Source organism: Euprymna scolopes, chromosome 12 (assembly GCF_053919585.1).
Source record: "Euprymna scolopes isolate OS-2025 chromosome 12, ASM5391958v1, whole genome shotgun sequence".
In the NCBI taxonomy this organism is placed as follows: Eukaryota; Metazoa; Mollusca; class Cephalopoda; order Sepiida; family Sepiolidae; genus Euprymna; species Euprymna scolopes.
Window position 1 is genome coordinate 27,590,183 of NC_136493.1, and position 25,500 is coordinate 27,615,682.

General features: G+C 34.4%; 1 protein-coding gene across 2 annotated transcripts in view; it reads left to right on the top strand.

Moving 5' to 3' along the window:
- Positions 1–25,500, top strand: part of LOC145291220 (uncharacterized) — a 207,684-nt gene that overhangs the window by 30,227 nt on the left and 151,957 nt on the right. For both annotated transcript variants that reach the window (XM_080136809.1, XM_080136808.1), the window contains exon 2: positions 15,527–15,568. In XM_080136809.1, coding sequence (XP_079992935.1) covers positions 15,527–15,568 — 42 coding nt within the window. The remainder of the gene's footprint in view (positions 1–15,526; positions 15,569–25,500) is intronic.

The following is a 25,500-nucleotide window of genomic DNA, read 5'->3' on the forward strand; positions in this document are numbered from 1 at the left end:
TTAGGGTTGAGGATATGCGTTGCGTGAAGATAAATGATCTGTCAATAATATTATGGTTGTGTAATCATTCATTTCATATTAATCAGATATTTCTATTGTTGGCATTGGTTTCCCTGCTATCTTTCTAGTTAGATATCTGGTACTTATGAGAAGAACCATTTAAAAGTTGCCAACATCTTAAGTCAAAAATTCCCAACCAGTGGGTCGTGAGACCCCTGGGGGTTCTAACACTTTGGCAGGGGAGCATGTAGCCTTATTAAAACTAGCTTGCAATAACATTAATTTTATTTCATCAATTAAATTTTTCAAGCTCTTACATTTTTTGCTTTTTAGGTGTCAAGCAAAGCGTTAGGTGATATTATGGGTGTATGTAATATGCTTGTCTGTGAGCTAATGTGTCTGTGTGAATATGTATGCGTATCTAAAACTGTATTGCTGCTGAAATGCAATATCAAGCATCTCACTAGCTTCATTGAACAGCTTTTCACACCTCTATGATAATATTATTTTAAGAAATATATGTTCTTTTTGTGAATTGGGGTTGAACCAATGTGCTTTAATTTGGTAAGAAATAATTAAAGAATTTGAAATATTTTTTTTTTTTTTTTTAGATTTTCTTTTCCTGTATTTCACAGAAAATACAAATAAAATTAAGTTGCTGATATTGATCCCTAAGTTGGGAGTCGCATAGATTTCAAATAAGGGGTCGCGAGTGCCAAAAGGATGGGAACCCCTGTTTTAAGTGAATGGATTTTTGTAAAACAAACGGGATTCAAGCTTCAAACACCCAGGTTGCAAGTCTGTTTTTTTTTTTTTTTAATTTTTTTTTACTTTATTAAATTGTGTTTCCATCTATTTTTAATCGTCCATTATTAGAGTTGTTGGATTGGTTTACTATTAGAAGAAAAAAAATCTAGTTTGATCTTTACATTGTTATAAATCATATTAAGAAGATTCAATGTGTTAGCTATTTAAATGAATCTCCTTTGATTAATTTTCATTGTAGATTATATTACATTTGTAAGTATTTTTCACTTATTAAAGCCTGCATTTTTAGTTATGCATCTTGTTATCCCTTATCCTTGAGTGTTTTTGGCCTTGATAAATTCTGACTCATTAGTAAAAAAAAAAAAAAAGCCTTAGTGAATTGAGGCAAATTGTAAATGATTAATTTTGGCATCTGTGACCAGATATTCATGTCGCGTAATATATCTAGATGTCAATCATTAGAAAGCCTATTTTCATGGTGATTAATATTCACATGAAACCATGCTAATAAAATCGATAGAATTCATGTTACATAAGTAAATTAAAATTCTAGAAAATGTTACTCAATGTAGGTGTTGGCCATAAGCTTGTGTACTGTATATCAGGTCAACCTTCAAAAGTTGATTTTTACACTATTTTCACCTGACAACTCTTTGAGTTGGAAATATGTAATGATATTATTTTGGGATGTGTAAAAACACGATTAAAGAAGGAAATTTCCACATTAGATTATGTTAAGCAAAAATTTTTAATTTTCCATTAGAAGTTTAGTCAGTTACCGGAAGTCTGAAGTGTAACTTGGCAAAGAGCTATCGTCACAATCAGAGAAGAAAGCAAACCACTCTGTTTATGCTGGTAAAACGCCATGAAAATAACGGCTGAACACTAGGACAATGACAGCTAGCATCACCACTATTGAATTGCTGATAGGTTGAGAGAGTATGAACAGTTTGTGTGCAAGAAGTGTAAGATAATGAAAATGGATGTGGACAAAGGATGTCAAAGCTATTCAGGTTGTTGAAGTTTTGTTACTTTGGTGATATACTTGGAGCAAAGGGTGGATCAGGTGCTAGTGTGATTGCAAGAATTATGTGAATGGAGTAAGTTCATAGAATTTATGTCATTATTAACTAGCAGAGCATTACCACTTTTGACTAACACTGTGTTAGTCTTAATAGACTCTTTCTGTTATATTTTCATAAAAAAAACTTATAATTTTTACTCTGCATGATTTTGCTGTTTAAATATGTTCTTTTTTTTTTTTATTCTTATTTATGTGTTTAGCCTCTTGCCTTGTGTGGTTATTATTGTAAAATCCAGTTGAATAAAGCCTTAGTTACAGTCGATTCAAAACAAATTTGTGTATGTTTTTTTTTGTTGTTTTTTTTTTGTTGTTTTTTTTTTGTTGTTTTCTTTGTTTTTTTTTGTTGTTTATCAGAACGACTACAGATTTTTTTCTGCATAAGTGTTCAGCATCAGTTGTGTCTGTACAACCGTGTTTACAACCAGCATGCCACCTCTTAACCATTGTTTCCGACAAAACAGAGCTCGAATAACACGTAATAAGCCATTGCTTTGTTTTAACAGTATTTTTCCAATCAGAAAGCAACGCTTTTATCAACACACAAAATTCCAATCTTTTTTTTTCCCCCCATTATTTTGAAATTCAGCAGTATCTTCACTTAAATAAATGCCATTTGTAAACTAATAATCCTATTGGGTTTAAATTTTAACATGTGCCATTTGGAGGTTAGTACTTTATAAGACTAGTGGATATTTTTTAATCATTAGTAGCACCATCTATATGTAGGGTCATGGTATTTATTGAGTTCTTTTTTATGAGCTAGCTTTTGGCACCCATTACCTTTTAGGTTATAATGGATTCTAATAGGAATCAATAGATTGAAGAATCAAGAAACAAGACTGGTGGTTAGGGTGTGTGTGAGACAATCTGTATGCATCAGTCTTATCAGCCACATCTGTGACATCTTTTCAATAAAGTGTAAGCATATCTATATATATAAAAGCGAAAATGTGCATGTGTGTTTGTATGTCTCGCAAAAACTTTCGACAGAGGCGACGGATTTTCATGAGATTGTATTATTTTGAAGCCCAACATCTTGGACGACAAATAGCGAAAAATTGGCCAAAAACATTAATTCCTTCATCCTAAACTGGACCCTTTTCTACAAGGAGGGGTGCTGAAAAAATCGTTCCTTCATTTTCTCTCCTCCTGCTACTACGACAATGACGTCATGTTTGACCTAGAAAACATTGGTGTTAGTTTAAACCACCTGCAAGTGTTTTTAAAGGTTTAATTTTATCCGTTATCAGTTGTATCTCTCTTTGGCATAGGGGTAACGTGTCATGCTTTTTTTTTCCCCCACCTTAGCTTTGATGCTTTGGGTTCGAACCTAGCTTCCTACCTAAACTTTTTTTTTCTTTTTGCTTTGTTTTGGGTTTTCCAATTTTTTTAACATCATGTTTTTTTTTTATAATATTAAAACAGTGTCACCCTCTCCTACATACACCTCTCCAAACACCCGGGCAACGCCGGGTACCCCTGCTAGTATAAGAATAAAAGAACAACTATATAAAAATATATATACTAATGCATATAAATCTAATCATTAATTCAATAAGGAGATTACATCAATTGGGGTGTAGGATATGTAAACTGTTTATACCCAGGCATTTCGAAACCTTTATTTTAGTGCTTTATTACACACTAGCGGGGGGGGGGGTACCCGGCGTTGCCCGAGTGTTTGGAGGTGTGTGTGGTCTGATGGGGTGGGGGGGGTGTTAATGAAAACCTAAGAATAAGCGAAGTAAAAAAAAGAAAACAGAAAAACGAACGTTAAAACTTCTGAAAAATAACCTCCCCCCTCAAAAAAAAAACACGTGGGAAATGACTTAATAAGCCTGTTTCAATATTAAAATGTTAAAAATTGGTAGGTACCTGGCGTTGGCCGGGTGTGTTTGGTCGGTGGGGGGTGTTAATGAAAACCTAAGAATAATCAAAGTAAAAAAAAAAAAAAAAAAAATGAACGTTATGTGAAAAATGGCTTAAATAACCCTGCTCCAATATTAAAATTTTAAAAATCGAAAAAAAAGAAGACCTCTCACACCACGATTTGAACCCAAAACGTGTAGATAATGACCCAACGCTGTAACCAACTGAGCCAACACGACGTACATGAAATTGTGTCAGTTCTTCAAATATTTAAACTAAATCAGGTTATGACGTCGTCTGATGCATGCGTAGAACTGATCTCGTCATGAGAAGATGGTTTTTGCTGACCCCCCCCTGTAGAAAAGTGTTGATTTCAGGGTGAAAAAATTAACGTTTTCGGCCAATTTTTCGATATTTATTTGGCGAAGGATGGGGCTTTCATGAGACCAAGTTTGTCAATTTCTGTTCAGTCTGCCGAAAGTTTTTAGCAGACAAACATACATACGTACATACTAGTGTTGGGACGATTCCTAATTTTTATACGATTCCAATTCCGATTCCAGGAAAATATTGATTAACGATTCCGATACCAAGTATGATTCCGATTCCGATTCCTAGAGAATTATTGTTTTGAAATATACCAGGTAGTTCTATACTTATGGTCGGTAGTTCCCAAATATGTTCCCTAACTTTGGAAGAGATATTTTATGTCTACACCGTCGTGTTTTGGTTTAAATAAAATTATTATATAGTAAACTAAACGGAAAAATTACCAAAATTTATTTTAGAGAAAATTTATTTTACTTAATTGGAATACAGAAAAAAAAACTCAAAGAAAATAGAATTCATCCTTCAGAGCAAAAACAAATAAAATAGAATTTATATAACAGAACAAAAACAAGAAAATTAGAGAATAAATACACACGATTCATTATTTTGGTCCTCATAATTAACAGATTTAATGAATTAAATAAAAAAAATATAGCGGAAGAGAAAGAAAATATATACTAATTAAATATAAAAAAGATAAATATTTAATTTAATAATTTATAAATGAACGTGCGTAATGAAAAAAAAAAAAAAACAATATACCACGTAACATGGCGCAGTAGATACAAAATAACCTTTCCAAAGTTAACGACCATATATGAGAAATACCATTAATCAAAAGTTTTTGTGTTTTATACCAAAAGGTTGGTATAGCGAAAAGTTACAATTAAAGGAATTTCAAAAACGATTTTTTGTTTGGCTATTGATAGTTGTATTTGTGACGGCAGTTCTTCAGACCTCCATAATTCACAAGGAGTAGTTAACACCTATTATTTTTTCTTACTTTTTCATTGCTTTTACACGTTGTTTCTAACGTGAAGAATAAGTTTAGCCAAACTAATTTTGAAATAGGGTATATCAAAGGAACACATATAAAAATGATACCACTATAAAAAACAAATGAAATACTAGATAAAATTGAGCAAACATAATTACCAAAAATACAGAAAAAGATTAAAAAAAAAAAAAAAAAAAAAAAAAATGGTGAAGTTTGTTGAGTGAAATGAATTATTGAAAGAAAATTAATTGAACTAATAGAAATGTTAAATAAAAAAATGTCACATTTCAATATTTTTTTAATAATTAAATCCTCAGGGTTGTCGAAATTAAAAATTAAGTGATTTTTTTTTATTAGACTTCTTTGGAAGCTTGTTACCTTGAAAAATACATTTTAAATCCTGATTTTTTTTTTTAAATAATTTGAAAAATAAACGCAATTAAAAAAATTTAATTGATAATTGAAACTTTAAAAACATATTAAACATTGAAAAATTACTTATCTCACAAATTAACGTCCAATAAAGTAGATCCAGTCTTCATACAGGAATTCGGTTATAATAAATATATCTTTCCCAAACTTAAAAATTAAATCTTTTTTTTTTTTTTTTTTTTTTTTTTTTGAGAGAGAGAGTGCTTTAAAATCGCCGGGGAGTGCCGCCTAAAATTTTAAAGAAGTAAATTTTAGGAGTTTAGTGCCTTTCAAAGACGGTTATCATAATTTATTATCATCATTTAATTTCCTTTTTTTCCTCCCCCCCTACACCTTTCCACGTGGTTCAGTAGTTAACCAGTGCTCCTGTTGCTGTCAGTCAGCTATCTTTACCTAAGTTTTAATTTCTAGTTAAAAGAATTTTTCATGAATAGAATCAGCATTTTTAAAAATTATTTTTTTAGTTGTATATATTGTATTTACTCTTTGAAGTTAAGGAGGGTTAAAAAAAATTGGTGACACCTAGATGGTGACGTAGGCAAAAAAAAAAAGACACTGCGATTTCGACCCTCACTAATAAAACTGTTCTGAGTGACTAGTTGGTAATTTTTTGTTCCTTTTCTTTTTTATTTTGCTCCTCCAATTTATTTGGATGCTTCATAATTAAATGTTTTAACATGTTGGTTGTGGTCATGTTAGATGGTTTTATTCCTTGCGATATTTTAATTTGACAGACTTTGCAAATGGCTTTCAACTCATCATCTTCATCAACTTCAAAAAGTTTCCATGCAAGACTTTTTTTTGGACTTTGGACCATATTAGAAAATTCAGTTTATCTGTAAACAAATAATTTACTATTAAATTTTGTTTTAAAGCTAGTCACTTATTTGAATAATTAATTGAAAATAATCCGCTAAAAAAGACAAAAAGAAAAAAATATAAAGGGATAGGGCGGTAAATTGCACCAACCGGTAGTTAACAAAAAAAACTTATAGAATTTAATTTTTGAAACCAATGTATAAAAGTTTACATAATGAAATGCAAATATGCATTTTCTTTTGAATTCTTTTTTGGTTGACTGTGTTCAATTCACACATGGTTGATGCGGTTCAATATTGCTAAACTATAAGTCTTAAGTAAAATTCTATTTATAAATACTTTTTAAAATGAAATTATTTAATTAATCGTAAATATTATTTAGACATAAAAATTAATTGATTACAAAAACTTTTAAAAATATATATATTAATTTCTTTTTCGTTCAGCAAAAAACTGCGCAAAACACTTTTAATTTTCAATTTAAAATTCCAGAAAAAAGATTATATTATTCTGCTTTTAATATAATCAAATTCAGGGTTTTATCTTTATGGAGAAAAAAATAAAAAAAAATGATGGATTTTATTTCAATGAAATTAAAAAAAAAACTGTACTGAATTGAATTAATTACCCTTAAATTAACGAAGGGGTTATTTAATAACTTTAGGTTTGGAAGAGATAGGTATGGGGTCGATTTTTTTGAAACTTCAAAAGAAGCCGACTACTGTCAAAACTGCGAAATAATACAACGTGATCAATTTCATTTTAGAGATATTTCTTTCAAAAGCTTTCTTTTAAAAAAAAGAAAAAAAGTATATTGTTCTATTAAACCGTTTACTGTTTAAATAATTTGACTTTGCTCGTTTTATTTTAAGAAAATATAAGTTGAAAAAGCATTTTCATTCAGTATTAGAAGATTTGTCAGTAAAAAAAACAATCGCCAAAAAGATAAGCGTTTTTTTATTTTTACTCGCAATGTAGAGCCATGCATACTTCTTTTCAAGTTAACTCTTTTGTAGTTTTGATCACAATAGATCTGAATGAATGAACCTTGTAAGGGAGGGGGCACTAAGCATTGCCCTGTTAATAATGAATTTCTTTGGTTTCTTTTTATAACATGCTACATTTCTCTCTTGCGGTTAGAAATATCAGGAATTTTTTTTCTTTTTTTCAACATCAGACTAAAAGAATCGTAATGAAGGAATCGGAAAATTAAGGTATTTTTTAACGATGCGATTCCGATTCCGATACCTCCCAAAATACACGATTCTTACGATTAACGATTCCGATTCCGATTAATCGTCCCACCACTAGTACATACATTTTCGGTTTTATATATATAGATTATCAAGTCTTTTTTTTTCTTTTCATGTTCTCTTCTCTTTTGTCTTCATCATATTATCCCTCGCCCCCAATTTTTTTCTTCATGCCAAACTTCTGTAAAGAAAGACGTTAGACACTCGAGGACAGCGTCTAGTAGGCATTCGAGTTCTATCCTCCAGAATAAATTCATTGTGATTGATAAAAAAACATGGAAAGTAGTCAAGTTTCAACTTTGCACTTTTTTAATGTATTTCAATACATTTTTTGAAAGTCTGTATTGTCTTTTTACCCTTATTTTTGTATAGTGCCGACTATTTCCCCTCTTCTGATGAGAAGAATTTAGCTTCAAAATGCCATGACCCAAGGAGGGATCTTTTTTTTTTTTTTTTTTTTTTTACACAGTGATCACCACTTATCAAGGCCCGGAAGCCACTCAGGGATAAGGGTTATTGCAAGTACATTACGTTAGTGTGGAGATTTGATGAAGTGTTTACTTAAGGGAGCGGTTCATTAGGAATTTGTTAACATTGGACTTGAACACATCCAAGTTGTAGTCCGGTGGGAAGCAGGCAAACGGAACAGAGTTCCACAGGCATGAAGTTCTAAGAAAGAAGCTTTGTTCATGGAATCCACGTTTTGATCTAGGCACAGATAAAGAGTGGGGGAAATTTTTCACAGTGGATTCAGCTAGACGGGTGTTTTTTGTGAAAGATTGTCGAGGGGCGACCAGAGATTTGAGTTCAGACGAACACCTGCTATGGAAATAACGATAAAACAAGGATAGGCTCGCAACGTCTATTCTGTGGGAGAGAGGTTGCAGGGTAGAGAAAAGGGCATCCCCCACTAAGCCACAAAGTCTATTTTGTACTCTGTCAAGGCAGGATAGGCTGTTTTTTGCAGCTCCTGCCCAGATATGGCAACAGTATTCCATCCTTGGACGTACTTCCTTATTTCCTTTTCTGGAACCCTTATTGACTTCATATTATCATAAAGTTCCTATGTAACTTTGCTCTATCCTTTTAACTTGTATATATGATGCAAATTGCTTGAGACAAGGTGTGAAGTCACTTGATGTAAGGAGCCAACAAGGTTTAAAGATGATTATCGAAAAGAAGATGCCTGTTGATCTTAGTCTTGAAAAGAGGTAGGAGAAAAACAGTAAGCAGAAAGAGTTCCACAAGTCTGCGGTTCTTGGAAATAAACTACTGGAATAGGAATCAAAACAGTGAGTTTATGGAAACCAGTAGATCACCAAGTCAAACGAGCAGGAACAAAGGAAGCAGGGAATAGATTAAATAATTCTGAAGAATGCATGCCATACTAATATCCATAGAAAAGACTGCTAGCAATATCACATCTGCAGAGAAGAAGAATAGGTGGGGGCCAATCAAATTAGTAATACGTTTCTGAATCTTATCAAGAAACTTCAAATGAGATTCACCGGCTTTAAATTAATTTTTATTGACGACAGATATTCAGAGAAATAGTTAAATGTACGATCACTGGTAATAAACGGCCTCGTGCTGACCTTGGAAGGAGGAGGGGGGAAAAAAAAAGCGTCTTCATATTTTGAGTGGCTCATTAAGTTAGCAGTAACTGGACAGTTTGATGTTGATGAGGTGAAAGGGATTCATGTAGTGGAAACATTTCAGGCAGATTGTGGAATATTTCTTAAGCTTAGCTTAAATCTAAATAGCTTTTAGTACATGGCACCAATATTTCAACTTAGGTGTGAAGATGTGTGACATTAGTAACGTTTAGACAATCGCAGTAGCTTTAGTGACATTTTATGATTTTGAATCTGTTTGATTTCTAAGGGTTCAACTTCCTTTCTGGCTTGCCCAATCAGAGACCATCTCTCAGGCAAACTGAACATGTGATGGGAGATTATATAAGAGTGAATTCGTTTCGCAGCTATGGCAGTCGATTAACACACATGTCGAACTTCTAAAGCTTGAATTCGTTTCACAACTACGGCGGTTGATTAACACACACGTCGAACTTCTAATCACACTGATGCAGTTGATACACACTGTCGTCGATCTTCTGAACATACTCCTTTTATTGTCCAAGCGTTCGTCATTAGCCAATCGGCGGCCAGAAAAACAGTCACGTGAGGGGTGATGTCATCGCTCAATAATTTTACAAAAACCACAGCTGCCATTTTTAATTTCTGCCCTCCCTGTGATCCTCGCAGCAGGTAAGACAACACGTGCAGACATGTGGTCGCTTTCTTCCTTCATTCTGTTCGACTTTACACCCCCCCTGGTCTCAAGATCACACATGCGGCATTGCGGCCGCGATCGTTTGTTACGAGCACTCCTACGGAGGGGGATTAGCTGGACTTCTTCATCTTCATCAGGGCTACTTGGGTCAGTGTCCACAGTCCTACTATCCGGCTGCGCTCCATCTTCATCCAAGCTCTCAGAAGGGGTAACAGACCTGTCGCCATTAACGTTGCCAGCAGTCCTTCCATCAAGCTGGGCTCCATCGTCATTGGGGCTCTCAGAAGAGGTGCTGGAACTATCGCCATCTGTGCTGAAGTTCTCAGCCATGTCATCACGGCAATGGGGCATAGGTCGGATCCACATTTCATCATTGGATGATTCATCACTTTCGCTGTTCGCCATTTGGTTTGTATCAAGGGTGGGCCGGACATCCCTCACATGCCGTGGAGTACCATCAACCAGCACATCCTGCTCACTAATTATGCCAGTGATCCGTCCTCTTCTGAAACTGGTCGTACATCGGTTATTGGGAGGCGTTACCCAGACGGTGTCCCCTAACTTGTACCGTCCTTGCGTCCTCTTCTGATTAGGCAGGCAGGCATCAATGCCCTTAACACGCACTCGATAGCAATGTATCGCATTAGCAGGTGCACTTTCAGCAGTCACATCATCCTTTGGTGTTGTATTGTACCTATATACTGCCTCTGCAATCGTACATTGCTTCCTTGCTGCTATCCTCTTCACACTTCGGTGGCACCGCTCCGCTATACCGTTGCCACTCGGTACATACGCACACCTGTGTCTAAGCCGGATCCCCCACTCGTCTACGAAACACCTGAATTCTCCGCTGCAAAAGGCTGTGTTGTTGTCAGTGAGAATCTTTTCAGATGACCCCCGCTCATAAAATATGGACTCTAATTGATGGATGACACTAGCCGAGTCCTGTCTTGTTAATAGTCGCCAGATCGCAAACCTCGTTGGTCCGCAATCGATCAGTGTGAGGAAGTGCTGACCACCATAATGGGTTATGTCCATGCCCGGTCAGCTCCAATTCTCGTCGACTTCCAGCCGACCTTTCTGCCATTTGGTGGGAGCAGGGTCGATTGACTGGCATATTTGGCATTCCTTGATCACTGCTTCTATTTTGCTTTTGGACACTGACGGGTTGGTTAAGTGTACAAAATAATATGTCCGTCTCACTCCGGGGTGTCCACTGTCATGGTGTACCTTCTTGATTTTATCCATCTCCTCAACAGAGGCAGCACATAAAGACCCTGGTTCGGCTTCTTTCTTCATTGCATCGAACCATCTCTGGGGCACACCGATAAGTCTATCAGCAAGATTGCAGGTTGAAGTGACAAGCACCGCATTCACCGATAGGTCGTACTCTTCCACCAACTTCCTTATTGTCTCCAGCCTTCGTCTGATTAGCATTTCGGTAGCTGCCTTGGTGCTCACTCTCGTTTTGCCTGTTAGTGTGTCAACTATCCAGTGGTATACGCACAGCGAATCTGTGCGTATGCATAATTCTTTGACTTTCCACTGGAGTGCCAAGTTTATTCCTTTTATTACCACATCCAACTCTGCCAGGTTGATGTGAGTAGCATCATCCATTGGTCGCAACCAGCAGCCGTCCTCAATCACAGACCCGTTTATCTCCAATAGCGCCCCAATCGTGAGGGAGCTCGCATCCACCCACACATTTAGCCTATCTCCCTGGACACACCAATCTCCTTCAGCGAGGTCCTCCTGCTTGACTCTTGTGATGGTCTCCTTCACCATTCGCAGCAACAGATTGTCCGCCGTTTCGTCATCCCAGCCTTTGGTAACTGCACTCGCCCTCCTCTTCATGATGGCTGTCGCAGCTCGAGTCCATCCACATACTGGTAAGTGTCCCACCAGTTTTCCACACAGGGAAAATATAGCCCGCCTCTTGAGGACATGGGGCACTTCAGGAACTGCAGTTCCGTGCCCCCACTTCAAGGTCCCTCACTCCTGTTGAACGCTCAACCCCAAGACACGAACACCATCCTCCAAGCGTTCTGGATCCTTACACATCAGTCCAAGTTCAGCTAGCTTGGCCCTCACACGTGATGACGGCACAATGTCTTCATTCACGTATATGTCGTCAAGGTATGCTGATGTCCCCTCTTTTACGGTCTTATCCTGTGACAATACAGCATTGATGATCGTCTTCATTATTTGGGGCGCAACGTTCAGCCCAAAGCCCAGTCTTGTGAGGCAATACCTCCTACCGGCGAACACTACCGTCTGAAACGGCCACATTGTCTCGCTAACCCGGACCTGCAGATACGCTCTTTTCAGATCCAACAGGGACACATTAGAACCCAGCTGGCGCCACTCTCGTAGTTTGCTAGCGCACACATCAGCATCAGCTGTGAACGCATCAACATACGAGTTCAGTTCTCGGTAGTCTGCCTGACTTTGGCTTTGTTGTGCTGAGCAAGCGCCATTAATTGGATCAGATCCTTAGGAGGTCCAAGTTTCTTGTAGAGGTAGGGAATACGCCTGCCATCCTCTATCAATTTGCAAAGTTCTTCTTCGTACACGGGCCTCATGTAGTCGGGCACATGGTATTCAGTTATTCCATTCTGCAGTTTGCCGTTATATAGACACCACCAAGGGCTCTGATGGCATCATATCCTAGGAGCAGGTCAAAACTCAGGGGTTTTTCGAGCACTACCAGCACCTCTAGGTTAGCAGAGCTTCCATTTTTCGTCCGAATGTTTACATTGCCCACCCTGCAACATGTGCGCGTCTCTCCACTGATGGTAGTCACTCTGACATTCTTCTTTCTCCAAGTGTGGCAGAGATCTGCACATACGATAGTGCGGGAGCACCCGGAATCGAGGAGTGCTGAGCACAGTGTTTCGTCGATATATATCGGGATGACCGGTAGCGTCTCATTTAATTTCTGCGTGGGGAAGAGGTCGACGCTGACACCTTGTCCCCAGTTCCGCTTTCCGGACACTCTTGAGCTATATGGCCAGTTTCCTTACACCGGTAGCAGCGAACAGTCGTTAGTTGTTGCCGGCAGTTCCTTGCAATGTGGTCCTATCCATTGCATCTGTAGCATATGATTCCACCACATGGACCAGGTCCCTGATACGGTTTCTTATCATTCGGTGTGGTCTGAGCAGCAGCAATTACTGGTTCCCTCATCTTGGAGTAATTCTTCAAAGTTTTGCTGTGATCCTCCCAGCAGGTAAGACAACACGTGCAGACACGTGGCCGCTTTCTTCCTTCATTCTGTTCAACTTTACAAAGAGTTAATACGTTGTCTACTTCTTTTGACTGTCAGGAGACCAACCTCAATCTTCTTTCTTGGGGCACAACCATAACCCTCTGGGCCATGTGGCCCTGGGGTCCTACTAGACGTTCCATGGACATCAACATGGCTACTGTCGCAGCACACACGTTGACTTATAATAACACACAAGCACCTACATTACCCTGACTTAACACTTGTGTATGGTATGCATTATACAACACAATCATGTTGACACATCGGTTCCCGTCAGATCACTGAAGTTAAGCAGTATTGAGTCTGGTCATTACAAAAATGGGTGACCAGTTTGGGAATTCCAGGCGCTGTATATTGGACATCTCCCTGCAAGAGTTGCAAAAACCTAACGTCATCATCTCCCCTAAAGGGGATATACATGCGACTGGGGACTACTTGTGAATTTCATACTCCCATGAAACTTCCTCCTTTGGAGGAAGCCGGTTAAACCCGAATAGGGTTAGTGCCGATCGACACATATGGTATGTATTCTTTGTATATGAACCCTCTTCTCTTTTTTACAAACAGGACTTTCTACTTTTTTTTTTATCTTTATCTGGACTTATTCTTTCTCTATCCTAATCTCTTTTATTTTATATCATGAAGACTTACCCCCCCCATACTCAATACTCATGGATGTATTCATTTACTAACACTCTTCTCTTTTCCATTCCTCTTTTATTTACATGTGTATACTTTCTAAACTTTTGATTGGCTGAAATAAAATTTCTACATTAAGACTTCTATCCAATCAAAAGTTAATATTTTTTTTATAAAAAAAGTATTATATATATTTCAAACTTACGAGTAACCGACGAACGAAAATGCTGTTTCAGCCTTTGGCGTGACAAACGGGCAAAAATGCTCTTTTGCACTTAAACCTGGCAAACCAATGGAAATGCTGTTTTATAGTAATATATATTACCTTGTTTCACTTAAAAAACAAAAACAAAGGGGGCAAATTGTTACTGAGACACAAGGAGTTACTCTGAATTAGGGGGTCATACATACAGGAGTATCCTAAATGAAGAGTTGTTATGAGATGTTTGTTCACATTACATTACACCTATGTATGTAGTTCATTGGAAACTATTTGGTAAATCATAACCCTAACAACTCAATAGATTGCATCCTGGAGTAGAACCCGTTCGGCCGATGAAATTTCTGCATGTTGGGACAGACTTGGAAAACGGTGAACAAGGAGGAAATTTCAAAACGAGCAGTATGAGGAAAAGGCTAGAAAGCCTTTCAGTATGACCTTAAAAAACCTCCAGTGTTAAGACCCCATTTGGAGGCTGTGGAGGATGTAGAGTTGCCCCTTAGTTACCATTGCTCTCAGGTCCACTTTGACTCGGGTGGTAATACCTATTAGATCATCTGTGTCACCAGATCAGGTTGTCTGAAGGTACTGGCTTCCTGACTAAAAATGCACCAAACATTCAGGTAACTGAGGACCACCTGTAAATTTAATATTCCCTTAACACTTCCTTCCTTGGAGGAAGTAAGTTAAATCTGCCTAAGGTGAATACTGTACAATAATAAGGGGTGGGATTTTTCTGATTTACTTTGACAATACTTAACTCCCTGAAGAATAGATTGATTGAAATACAAACGTTTCTGTGTAACTGTAGTCATAAGTAAAGGGGTGGAATTTTGTTGGATGATTGAGGGTTACGCTGAGGGTCACCATTGCAGCAAGTTTGTTGGAACACATTCCGTTAAAATACTTGTAAAATAAGCACAGGGATGCAATACTGTTGCAGTGGGACAGAGGCTAGTACTTGGTAGACAGAGCAAGAGTTATTATATTAGAACTTGGTAATCATTTGAAGTCTTATAAAATAAAAATAGTTGGAGAAAAAAAAAATCAAGATTTTTTTTGTTTTAGACTTTATTAGGAAAATGCATTCACCTCAAGTTCTATATTTAGAAAATCCACTGTTTGATAAGTACTGTTTATATTGGAATTCAGAAATTAAAAGAAAAACAAATACAGGATTTTTTGTTAAATGAATATATCTATTTATTCAAATGAAAATTTTCGATTCATAAAAGAATCATCTTCCCATCTTTTTTTTTTTTTAAATTTTTTCATCCCTGACTGATTCTGGCCTTTGTTAGTGGTTACCATTTGATCACCCAGTAGTTGACTACTGTAGATATCCAGTGGAGATAACGATCAGATAATCTCCAATCACAAAAAGGCTAATCTGCAGATAATCTTGATTGATTGACTCAGATTTAGTATAATAGCAGATTGCTTTAGTAGTAGACTATAATAATCAAAAATCCAGAAGATGTTGTAAAATTATAGCTTTTTTGGAGTGTGATATTTTTACCAACATGAAATAATTCTTTGAATTTTTCTTTTGCAGATTTCCTAACAATAGCATGCATCCTCGGGACAGGTATTTTGGGTGAGTACAAATAAAAACTTGGTTTTTTGCAATTTTCACTAACATTTTATCCATTCATCCATTCATTCATTCATCCATTCATCCATCCATCCATCCATAGCCTTTGAGCCCCTGGGGGGGGGGGGCATAGGCCATTTACAACTTTGTAGATGCTTTTGTAGCGAGGAGTTCTTTTTTGGGGGTGAGGATGCTAAGCCCAACCTTCCTAGAAGGTACATACAGTGCCTCGCCTCCCCAAATGGTCCCCCATCTGGTACTGGCCAGGCTCAATGTTGCTTAATTTCAGTGATCTGGTGAGAACCAGTGTGACAATGTGATTGTGCCGTACATAACATTTTCTTGATAGGCAAACAAAAACTTTACTTTTTTTTGTAATTTCTAACTATAATTTTGTTAAATTTCTAACCATAATTTTGTTAAATTTCTAACCATAATTTTGTTAAATTTCTAACCATAATTTTGTTAAATTTCTCTAAATAAATTTGGCAAAGTTGCATCCAGAAGCAATGATTCAAAATCACTGCATGAAAAGCGATGAAATTTTTAGAGATGTATCCAATATGTAGTTCATTGGAAACCATTTGGTAAATCATAACCCTAACAACTCAATAGATCGCATCCTGGAGTAGAACCCGCTCGGCCGATCGTCTTCTGGAGTAGAACCCGTTTGGTAGACCACGTATTGGAAGAGCACCTATTTTTTGTCTCCAAGAATCATTTTAATCATATTAGTCCTTGAAAATTAACCCCTAAATAATTTTTTTAACTTTTTGGTTATTTAAATTTTTTTTAATAAACTTTATTAGTATTATGTTCTCTTATCATAAAATTTGTCTGAGAATGCTGACAGCATAAGAGTTTTCACCACCTTTGCTCTTTTTTTTTTTTTTTTTTTTTTTTTTTTTAATTATCATTTCAGCCCAGCATTGCCTGGGTGTTTGGAGGTGTATGTTGAGCAAAAAAAAAAAAAAAAAAAGCGATCAATTTTTTAAACTTTGACCCCTATTATGACCCCTTAACATTTATTGTTTTGGGCTCTCATCAAGTTATTAAGTTAGATCCATGTCCAAGGAACCTATATCTAAAACTTCAAGTGTTTAGACCCAAAATTGGTGGAGGAGTTTGGTAGAGTTCTCAAAGGTCAAATCGTAGAATGTTGACCCCTTAACAGCCAAATTTCTGGCTGAAAACGGATTACAAAGATTTTCCCAAATCTCAGTACCCTGTATATCAAATTTCGAGTCTGTAGACTTAAAATTGACAGAGTTATTGCATAGAGAAATGTACACACACACAGACATGTTCACTTTTATAGATATGTAGATTAAGTTTGATTATATATATATATATATATATATATATATATATATATATAAATAAAACTCTGTGGACCGTCCACCCTTGCTTGAATATTGTTTTCCATGACTCTGCAATTTTATCTTTTAAAAAAGGGATCGCAGGAGAATTAGGGTGAATTATGGAGAGTTGCATGTTTTGTTTTCGATTCTAGCTGATGGCAGTCATATATTTTTTAGTTTTAATCTCGCTACTACATATTAGGCTCAATACAATAACCGATAGAGAATTGTCTCCATAATAATAAATACATAATCTACATGAATTGAAATATATTTAAGCCTACCTTATGACCAGGCAAGCGACCTACTAGTATGCATATAAAAGTCAGTTATGTGTATATGTTTATATATTTGTATGTATATGATATAAGTAAGTTCAGGGAACTTCTAACATTACTGATCAGTAGAGAATGTTACCAATGTCGACCAAGGAAATAGTTTATTAGGTATATGTATGGAAGAGAAACCTGGCCAATAAGAGTTGAGGACATGCATTGCATGAAGAGAAATGATATGAGAATGATACAATGGATGTGTAACATGATTCTTGAAGACCGGCTTCGTTCTTATAACTAGAGCTAGGACAACTGCATATTCTTTTCATTGTTTTGACTCTCGAGTGTGCATCCGTTGATATCGTATATGCTTTTATATAGACTTGTGGTTCTCGGTTGATTACCTGTGCCTAACTGTGAGAGTTAAAACAATGATAAGAATACTTTGTTGTCATAGCCCTACTTATGACCTCAGAGAAAGATTAAGCTAGACAGTAGAGGTTTGGTTGTTTTATTTTACGATGTATCAACCCTTTTTATAATTTATAATGATCAGTTAATTAGTTTAGGAGTGAATGTTTAAGTATTTGTATGCACACGATTCAATCCTAAACTAATGAACTGATCATTACGAATTTTGAAACAGCTGCTAAGCATAAGGGTGGTTAACATGACAAAGAGGGGTAGAAACCTGTAGTGAGGACTCGCCTACGTAATATATGAAATCTAATGATATAAATATACCAAGAAGTGCCACTGTAGAGAGTCACTTGTAGTACGCCTTTATTTACATTAAATACTACATCGTTCTCTATATATTCTGTCTTGTTGTAAATACAAATACCTTTTCTAAACTATATCTATGTTCAAGCCTTTCTTGGTGACCTTTCCAGGTCACAAAATATCTGGAAATAGTGCAGGTATAAAATTAGCTCAATGATAGAACATTTACATCAACCAGAGCAGTTATATTATAGTTCAGAAATAAGCAAATTTATGACTTCTTCATTTCTATCCGTTCCAAGAATTCAAAATCAAAAACACTTATGTGTACAATTGCTTTTGAAATAAAATGGACCTTTATTGATCTCAAATTTCTTCATCAGCACTGGTTATAGATATCAGAAATTTAAAGTTAAACTAAGACATAACAAATTTAGTAGTGTTTTTTGCATTTTGCTTCTCTGCTCTATTGTTATTTTTATGGCAAGTGTCTGATTGAGCTCCAATCTATTCAGGATCAAAATTGCGCCGACCATTTTCCAACAAATCATGGATACCATGCTGGGAAGTTTATCCTTCGCTTACTTGGAGGACCTCATAATAACCAGTGAATCTTCAGAACAATATCGGACACATATACATAGGTTTTTCCAAAAAAATCTAAGAATACGGATTTAGTCAAAAATTGAAGTGCGATTTTTTTTTTTTTTTTTTTTTTCCATAAATGAGATTAGATATGTCGGCCATCTTATTGATGAAAATGGAACCCGACCTGATCCAAAAGGGTTACAGCAATTAGACATTTCTCCCCTGCCCCAACCCCCATAGTAATGTATAAGTTCTTCACACCTTTTATGAGATTAGTAAACTACTACTATCGGATTTTCATGAAGAATATGCACAACCTATGCACCTCATTAAGTTAATTATTAAAGAAAGGAAAAGTCTGGGACTAGATTCCCAATTGCCAGGCAGCACTTAAGATCAAAGATACATTAACATCAGATCTTTTTCTAATGGATCATGATCCAAAGTTAGATATAATCATAATGAGCGACGACAGCTCATATGGCATTGGAGCATATATATTGCATATAATGTCCGATCGCATGAAAAAGCTGATCGCACATGCTTCAAGAACACTGTTACTCTCAGACAAAATCTTCACAAATTGAAAAAGAATCTCTAAGTATCATTTTTATCATTTTTGCTGTATGTAAATTCCATTCTCAAGCCTTTACAATTTTCAGACGGAAGAAAGGATTACCAGCATACACTGCCAACAGATGTGATACCATCCTGATTAGTTACAACTTTAAACCGAAATACCTTCCATCGAAACAAATTAGCAATGCAGATAGCCTATCAAGCTTAATACCTAGGAAAAGAAAACCTTTTTAGGATTCTATAATAGTTGCACTTTGCACCGACTGTGAAATTAAAACAATATCAAACACTGTGGCAAGAAATAAAGAGATGTGGAAAAGGACGATTTTATTTGCGACATCAAAAGTAAGATCACTATGGCAGCCAGAAATGTTTCAGACATATTCTCATTATGTAACAAGGTCCTGCTATATAATGAAAGAGTAGTAATTACTAAAAAACTTTATAAAAGAATTCTGTGAGATTTCCACACTAGACACTGGGGAAGGGGGACAAATGGAAAGCTTAATGAGAAGCTATGTGTACTGGCCTAACATGGATAAATGTATCAGGGAAATGATTGACTCTTGCAAAGGTTGCACTCTTGCAACAAAAGCACCGCCTACCACATCAGGGCTCTATATTGCGAGTGAAACAGTCACATTTGCAAGTCATTTTTTCAAAGTGCCGACTAGAAATAATGAAACGCTTATCTTTTGTCGATTGTATTTTTTTCACTTACAATCTTCCAAAGCTCATTACTGAGTGAAAAATATCTTTTCAGCTTTTTTTTTATTTTTTTTATAAAATGAACAAAGTTAAATTATTTAAACAAAAGTTTAATAGAACAAAATACTCTTTTTTTTTTCTTTTTTTTTAACGAAGGCTGTTTAAAAAAAAACTGAAAAAAATAGAATGCTTATACCTTCAAGTATCAACAAAATTTGTTGTATAATTACAATTACACTTGTTAAAAAACAACAGAAAAATCTTCATGATGTACATACTCGTCACAAAACGAAGATGCCATATTCTAAAAATCATGTGGTTTTGGCTACTAACTTTTCTATTTGGCTAGTAAACGAAAATATTTAGTTGTCAAAGGTCAACTAAAAATAAATTTGCCCATAGAGCTCTGCACATTCAAAAACTAACCAAATGTGGTTAAGAATTCACATCAACTTAGCGGGTCCCCTTGAAGATCAATACTACTTAAGCATATTATTTATTCAGTTATTTATTACGAATTATCTTCATCTTTAAATTGTTGTTTCATAACGTTTTGGCCAACTATTTCTTTGGCCTTCATCAGGTGGTTACTGCAATGAGGCTAATAGTCTGTAATCAATAAATAAATGAATACAAATAACTCTTCTCAATAATGAATTTCAATTAATTAAATGCTATTTAATCATAGTTGATAGCTACAATAAATGGTCTGAAGGTGTAGAATACCTACTACAGGGACAACAATCAATTTTTTACATGAACTATTTGTTTGTTTTGGTGTGGTAGGCTGCATTGTGAGTGATAACGGAACTCTGCAGAGTTCAAGGAGTTTGGTAGTGTTTTCCAAATGAAGCATATCACTACTCAATATCATCCTAGGTCAAATGGACCAGCTGAGAGATTTGTGGGCACTTTTTAAAAGGCACTTAAAAACGCAGAGTACACCAACAGATGAAGCCTTACAAAAATTCTTGCAAGTGTATCGAATTATGTCGAATCTGAACACAACAGCAGTCTTTTTTTTTTTTTTTTTTTTTTTTTTTTTTTTTACCCAAAAGACGTTTTAACCCTGGAGAGAATTTTTTTTTTATATTTGTTTTTGTCATCTGAAGATGATTTAACGAAGAATTGAAAGTGCTAGTGATGCTTATGGAACATCAATTAATTTTCTTGATTTTGCCATATTAAAAGATGGGATAAATTCGGTTTCAAGGACACCAGAAATAACAATGAAAGGGATTTTTTTTTACCTGTGCTCACTGTAAACAAATGAATAATAAACTTTTGATTTTTCATCACAATGAATAATTTTCCATTTTGACAAATAGAAAACGTTTCATTTGTTTGTTTAAAACGTTTTATAAATGTAAAGATGAAAACGCCTCCCCCACCTACAAATAGATATTCAATGATTTCCTTCTATTTTCTTAAAATAAATCTTTATTTAAAAAAATCGATGTCATGATGAAGAACAAAACAACTCAGGTTTAGTATTTGTCTACAGCGTGCACAGATCAACCGGAAGAAATTAGTGAATTTGTTCCTCTCACCTTTGCTTCCTTGAAACCTAATTGATTAAAAAATTGTAAAACTAAAAAAGTATAATAAATGATTTTGTTAGGTTACTTGTATAATTTCTATAGAAGATGATACCTTAAGCCGAAATTAAAACTATTAAAAAAAAAGTTAGAACCAAATTTTAAGAAAAAATGGTGAATTGATTCCATTTTTTGGTATTTGCAATGGAAACTACTGTTATATATATATATATATATATATATATATATATATATATATATATATATATATATATATATATATATATATATATATATATATAAATGTGTGTATATTTGTTGTAGAAAATCCATCACTTTACAAAAGTTGTATATGCAGAGGCCCGACAGCTTATTTAGCGACAATTACAAACTATGCTATTTTTCAATATGCCCAGCAGAGACGACTATCTCAAGGCAGGTGCAAAATGTATCACATGATTTAGCGATCATGTCCATGTCCATAATGGCAAATGTCTCTCTGTTGGCAACTTTCGGAGAGTCGACTGTGTGAGCATGTTTGTTAATCTTGTCTTCACCCCCCCCCCCCCAAAAAAAAAAGAAAAAATAATAATCAAGAGGGTTGCAGACAGCATAAAGAGGGTGACCACAAGTTTGGTAACTAGTGGTTAGGAATATTATGTTCGCCTTTTGCATTGGAGTGAAGTCCTGCTGGAAAACATAGGGGGTCTCTGTTGGTGATCTCATCCATCCAGGATGTAACCATGCTCTTCAGCACCTCCTGGTATTTTGTTTATTTTATTTATTTTTTTTTTGTTGTCTAGTGTCGGATTTTGCTGCAACACCTTGACGAAGAGTGTTTAATACCTAGGAGAGAATTTTGATGCCTACTAGACACCGTTTTTGAGTGTCTTCTCTCTGTACAACCTTACATGAGGATATTTTTCCCTATAAGTAAACCCTGAAATTGAAACGATATTCAAAATTGAAGGTCGAATATCACTAGGTATATCTAACCCATGCCGGCTTATACAAGGAATGATGCACCTTCTGAAGCTGATATTGTCTCAAGTAATAAGGAAGCTGGATACTCCACCAGACTCAATGAATTCTTGTCTTATAATTTTGTAAAACCTAAAGACCACTAATAAGTTATACAGGGTCCAAAAGAGAGTCGCCAACCTAATAGTCATCTAAACTTCAGCCCCTGTCCCATCAACAAAATGTTGCATCCCTCTGCCTGTTTTACAAGTATTTTGACGGTGGATGCTCACTTGTACCCCCTCGACGGAAATACCCTCGACAAACTCAACAAGCAGGAAAGTCCCACCCCTACACAGTTGAGATCCCTAAATGTAAGAAAGCCTTTTACTCTAATAGCTTCTTCCCCAGAACTGCAGGACTTTGGAAATCTATTCCGGTTTCTTGCTTCCCTAACTGTACTGACATGCAGAAGTTCAAGTGTAATGTGAACAGACATCTTGCTGCCCAACTCCCTACATAGTACCCCTGCAACTTAGGTCCCTGATAGTAGCCCCCTACATCAAAGTGGCAATGTGCCTTGTTTGGGGTGAAAATGTAATAAAAAAAATTTTTTTTTAAATACTATAACACAGTTAACTGGTCAATTAGGGAGAAGAAAATTAAATATTTTTATTATTGGAATCCTTTTGAGATGAGCAATTCATTCATTCATTCATTCATTTATTTATACATTTATTTATTTATTTATACATTTATTCATTTATTTATTTATTCATTTATTTATTTATTCATTCATTCATTTATTCATTTATTTATTTATTCATTTATTCATTCATTCATTTATTCATTTATTTATTTATTCATTCATTCATTTATTTATACATTTATTCATTTATTTATTTATTCATTCATTTATTCATTTATTTTATTTATTCATTCATTTATTCATTTATTTATTTATTTATTTAATCATTTATTCAGTTATTTATTTATTTAATCATTTATTCATTTATTTATTTATTTAATCATTTATTTATTTATTTATTTATTTAATCATTTATTCATTTATTTATTCATTTATTTATTCGTTTATTTATTTATTCATGTATTCATTTATTTATTCATTTATTTATTTATTCATGTATTCATTTATTTATTCATTCATTTATTTATTCATTTAATCATTTATTTATTCAGTTATTTATTTATTTATTTATTTAATCATTTATTCGTTTATTTATTTATTTAATCATTTATTCATTTATTCATTCATTTATTTATTCGTTTATTTACTTATTCATGTATTCATTTATTTATTCATTTATTTATTTATTCATGTATTCATTTATTTATTCATTCATTTATTTATTCATTTATTTACTCATTTATTTATTTATTCATTTATTTATTTAATCATTTATTTATTTATTCATTTATTTATTCATTTATTTATTTAATCATTTATTTATTTATTCATTTATTTATTCATTTATTTATTCATTTATTTATTTATTCATGTATTCATTTATTCATTTATTTATTTATTTATTTATTCATTTATTTATTCATTTATTTATTTATTTAATCATTTATTCATTTATTTATTCATGTATTCATTTATTTATTCATTTATTTATTCATTTATTTATTTATTCATGTATTCATTTATTTATTCATTTATTTATTCATTTATTTATTTAATCATTTATTCATTTATTTATTCATTTATTCATGTATTCATTTATTTATTTAATCATTTATTTATTCATTTATTTATTTATTAATTTATTTATTTGCAGACTATTATCCTCATCGTTTAATTATTTCACATTTCGGCCAACTATTCCTCTGGCCTTCGACAGGTAGTTAACCTGACGAGATAGGAATGCTGAGTCTCTTAACTGTATCCTCAGTAATTACTGCCTTTGTTGCCTCACCATGTTTTGGCCGACTAAGCCTTTGGCCTGCTTCAGATAGGAGTGATACCGCTATCTAGAAGACTTTTCCCAGTTAAAACAGTCAAAAGTTATAGCCCATTAATTTAAAATGAGTGTTTTATGCCAAATTGATGGTTGAATATAATTAAATTTGTGCTCATTTTTGCATTAAAAACTAATCCCTATTAATCCCTAACTATGCATTGAATGGATACCACAATACTTAGTTCGCTGGATCTTACCATGGCAAAGTTCTATACAAAATTTCAGCTCAATCAGTCCAGTAGTTTTTGAGAATATTTCTAGAGTAAATATGATATTGTGGCGACTAATCTCTGTTAATCCTTAACTGTGCATTGAATGAATACCATGATACTTAATTCACTGCACCTTATCATAACAAAGGTTCATACAAAATTTTTACCAGATCGATTCAGTAGTTTCTGAGCAGACAGACGGGCATACAGACTAAGAAAGATAATGTAAATGATACTGATTACCACAATGATATAACTTTAAGTTCACACAAAAAAGACGATTTTTTTTTAATTACCTACACATAAATAGAACAATTAAGTTAAACAAATGACTTTAACTTGTTTCCTTTTGTTTGTTTTTTCTTTGACTTTATAGCTAATAAAAATTTACACTGATTAAGCCTCTTCGAAAATATTTTGATGTTTTTTATCAAAAATGTTTTTGGAATGAGTAGAAACAATTGTTTGTATTAAAGAGTTTGGAATTGACCCCAGGACACTTAGAAACTCGCTCAATATATGTTACCGTGACATAGGCTGATGTATATTCGGTGGGTTTTTAACAGTGTTTTGTCTATTTTTTATTTTTAACTGCTTTTCCCAAACTTACCGTGTCAAAGAAAGTCAGGCCCATTTTAAATTTTCCAATACATCGGTAAACACTATGTTTTTCAAGCTGAATAAACATGTTACATTAAATAAAAACACTAAAATAATTATCCAGTTAGGTAGAAAAGTAACTTATCTTGTCTTTGATAACATTTATTTGTTATATATTTGTTTTTTTTTGACAACTTTTTCGAATCTATGTGTATGGTAAAACAAACCTATTTTCAGCAGTCTCGTAATTATAGTTTCCCTTATTTTGTCCTTTAGTCCTCAGATTCCATGAGCATTATTTCTGACAAAGGGAGAATAATTGCTGCTTTCTAGATTGTACAAAACCATATGTCAGTTCAAGTTATTATCGCCTGTAGCGAGAATTGAACAGTCAACCCCCCCCCAA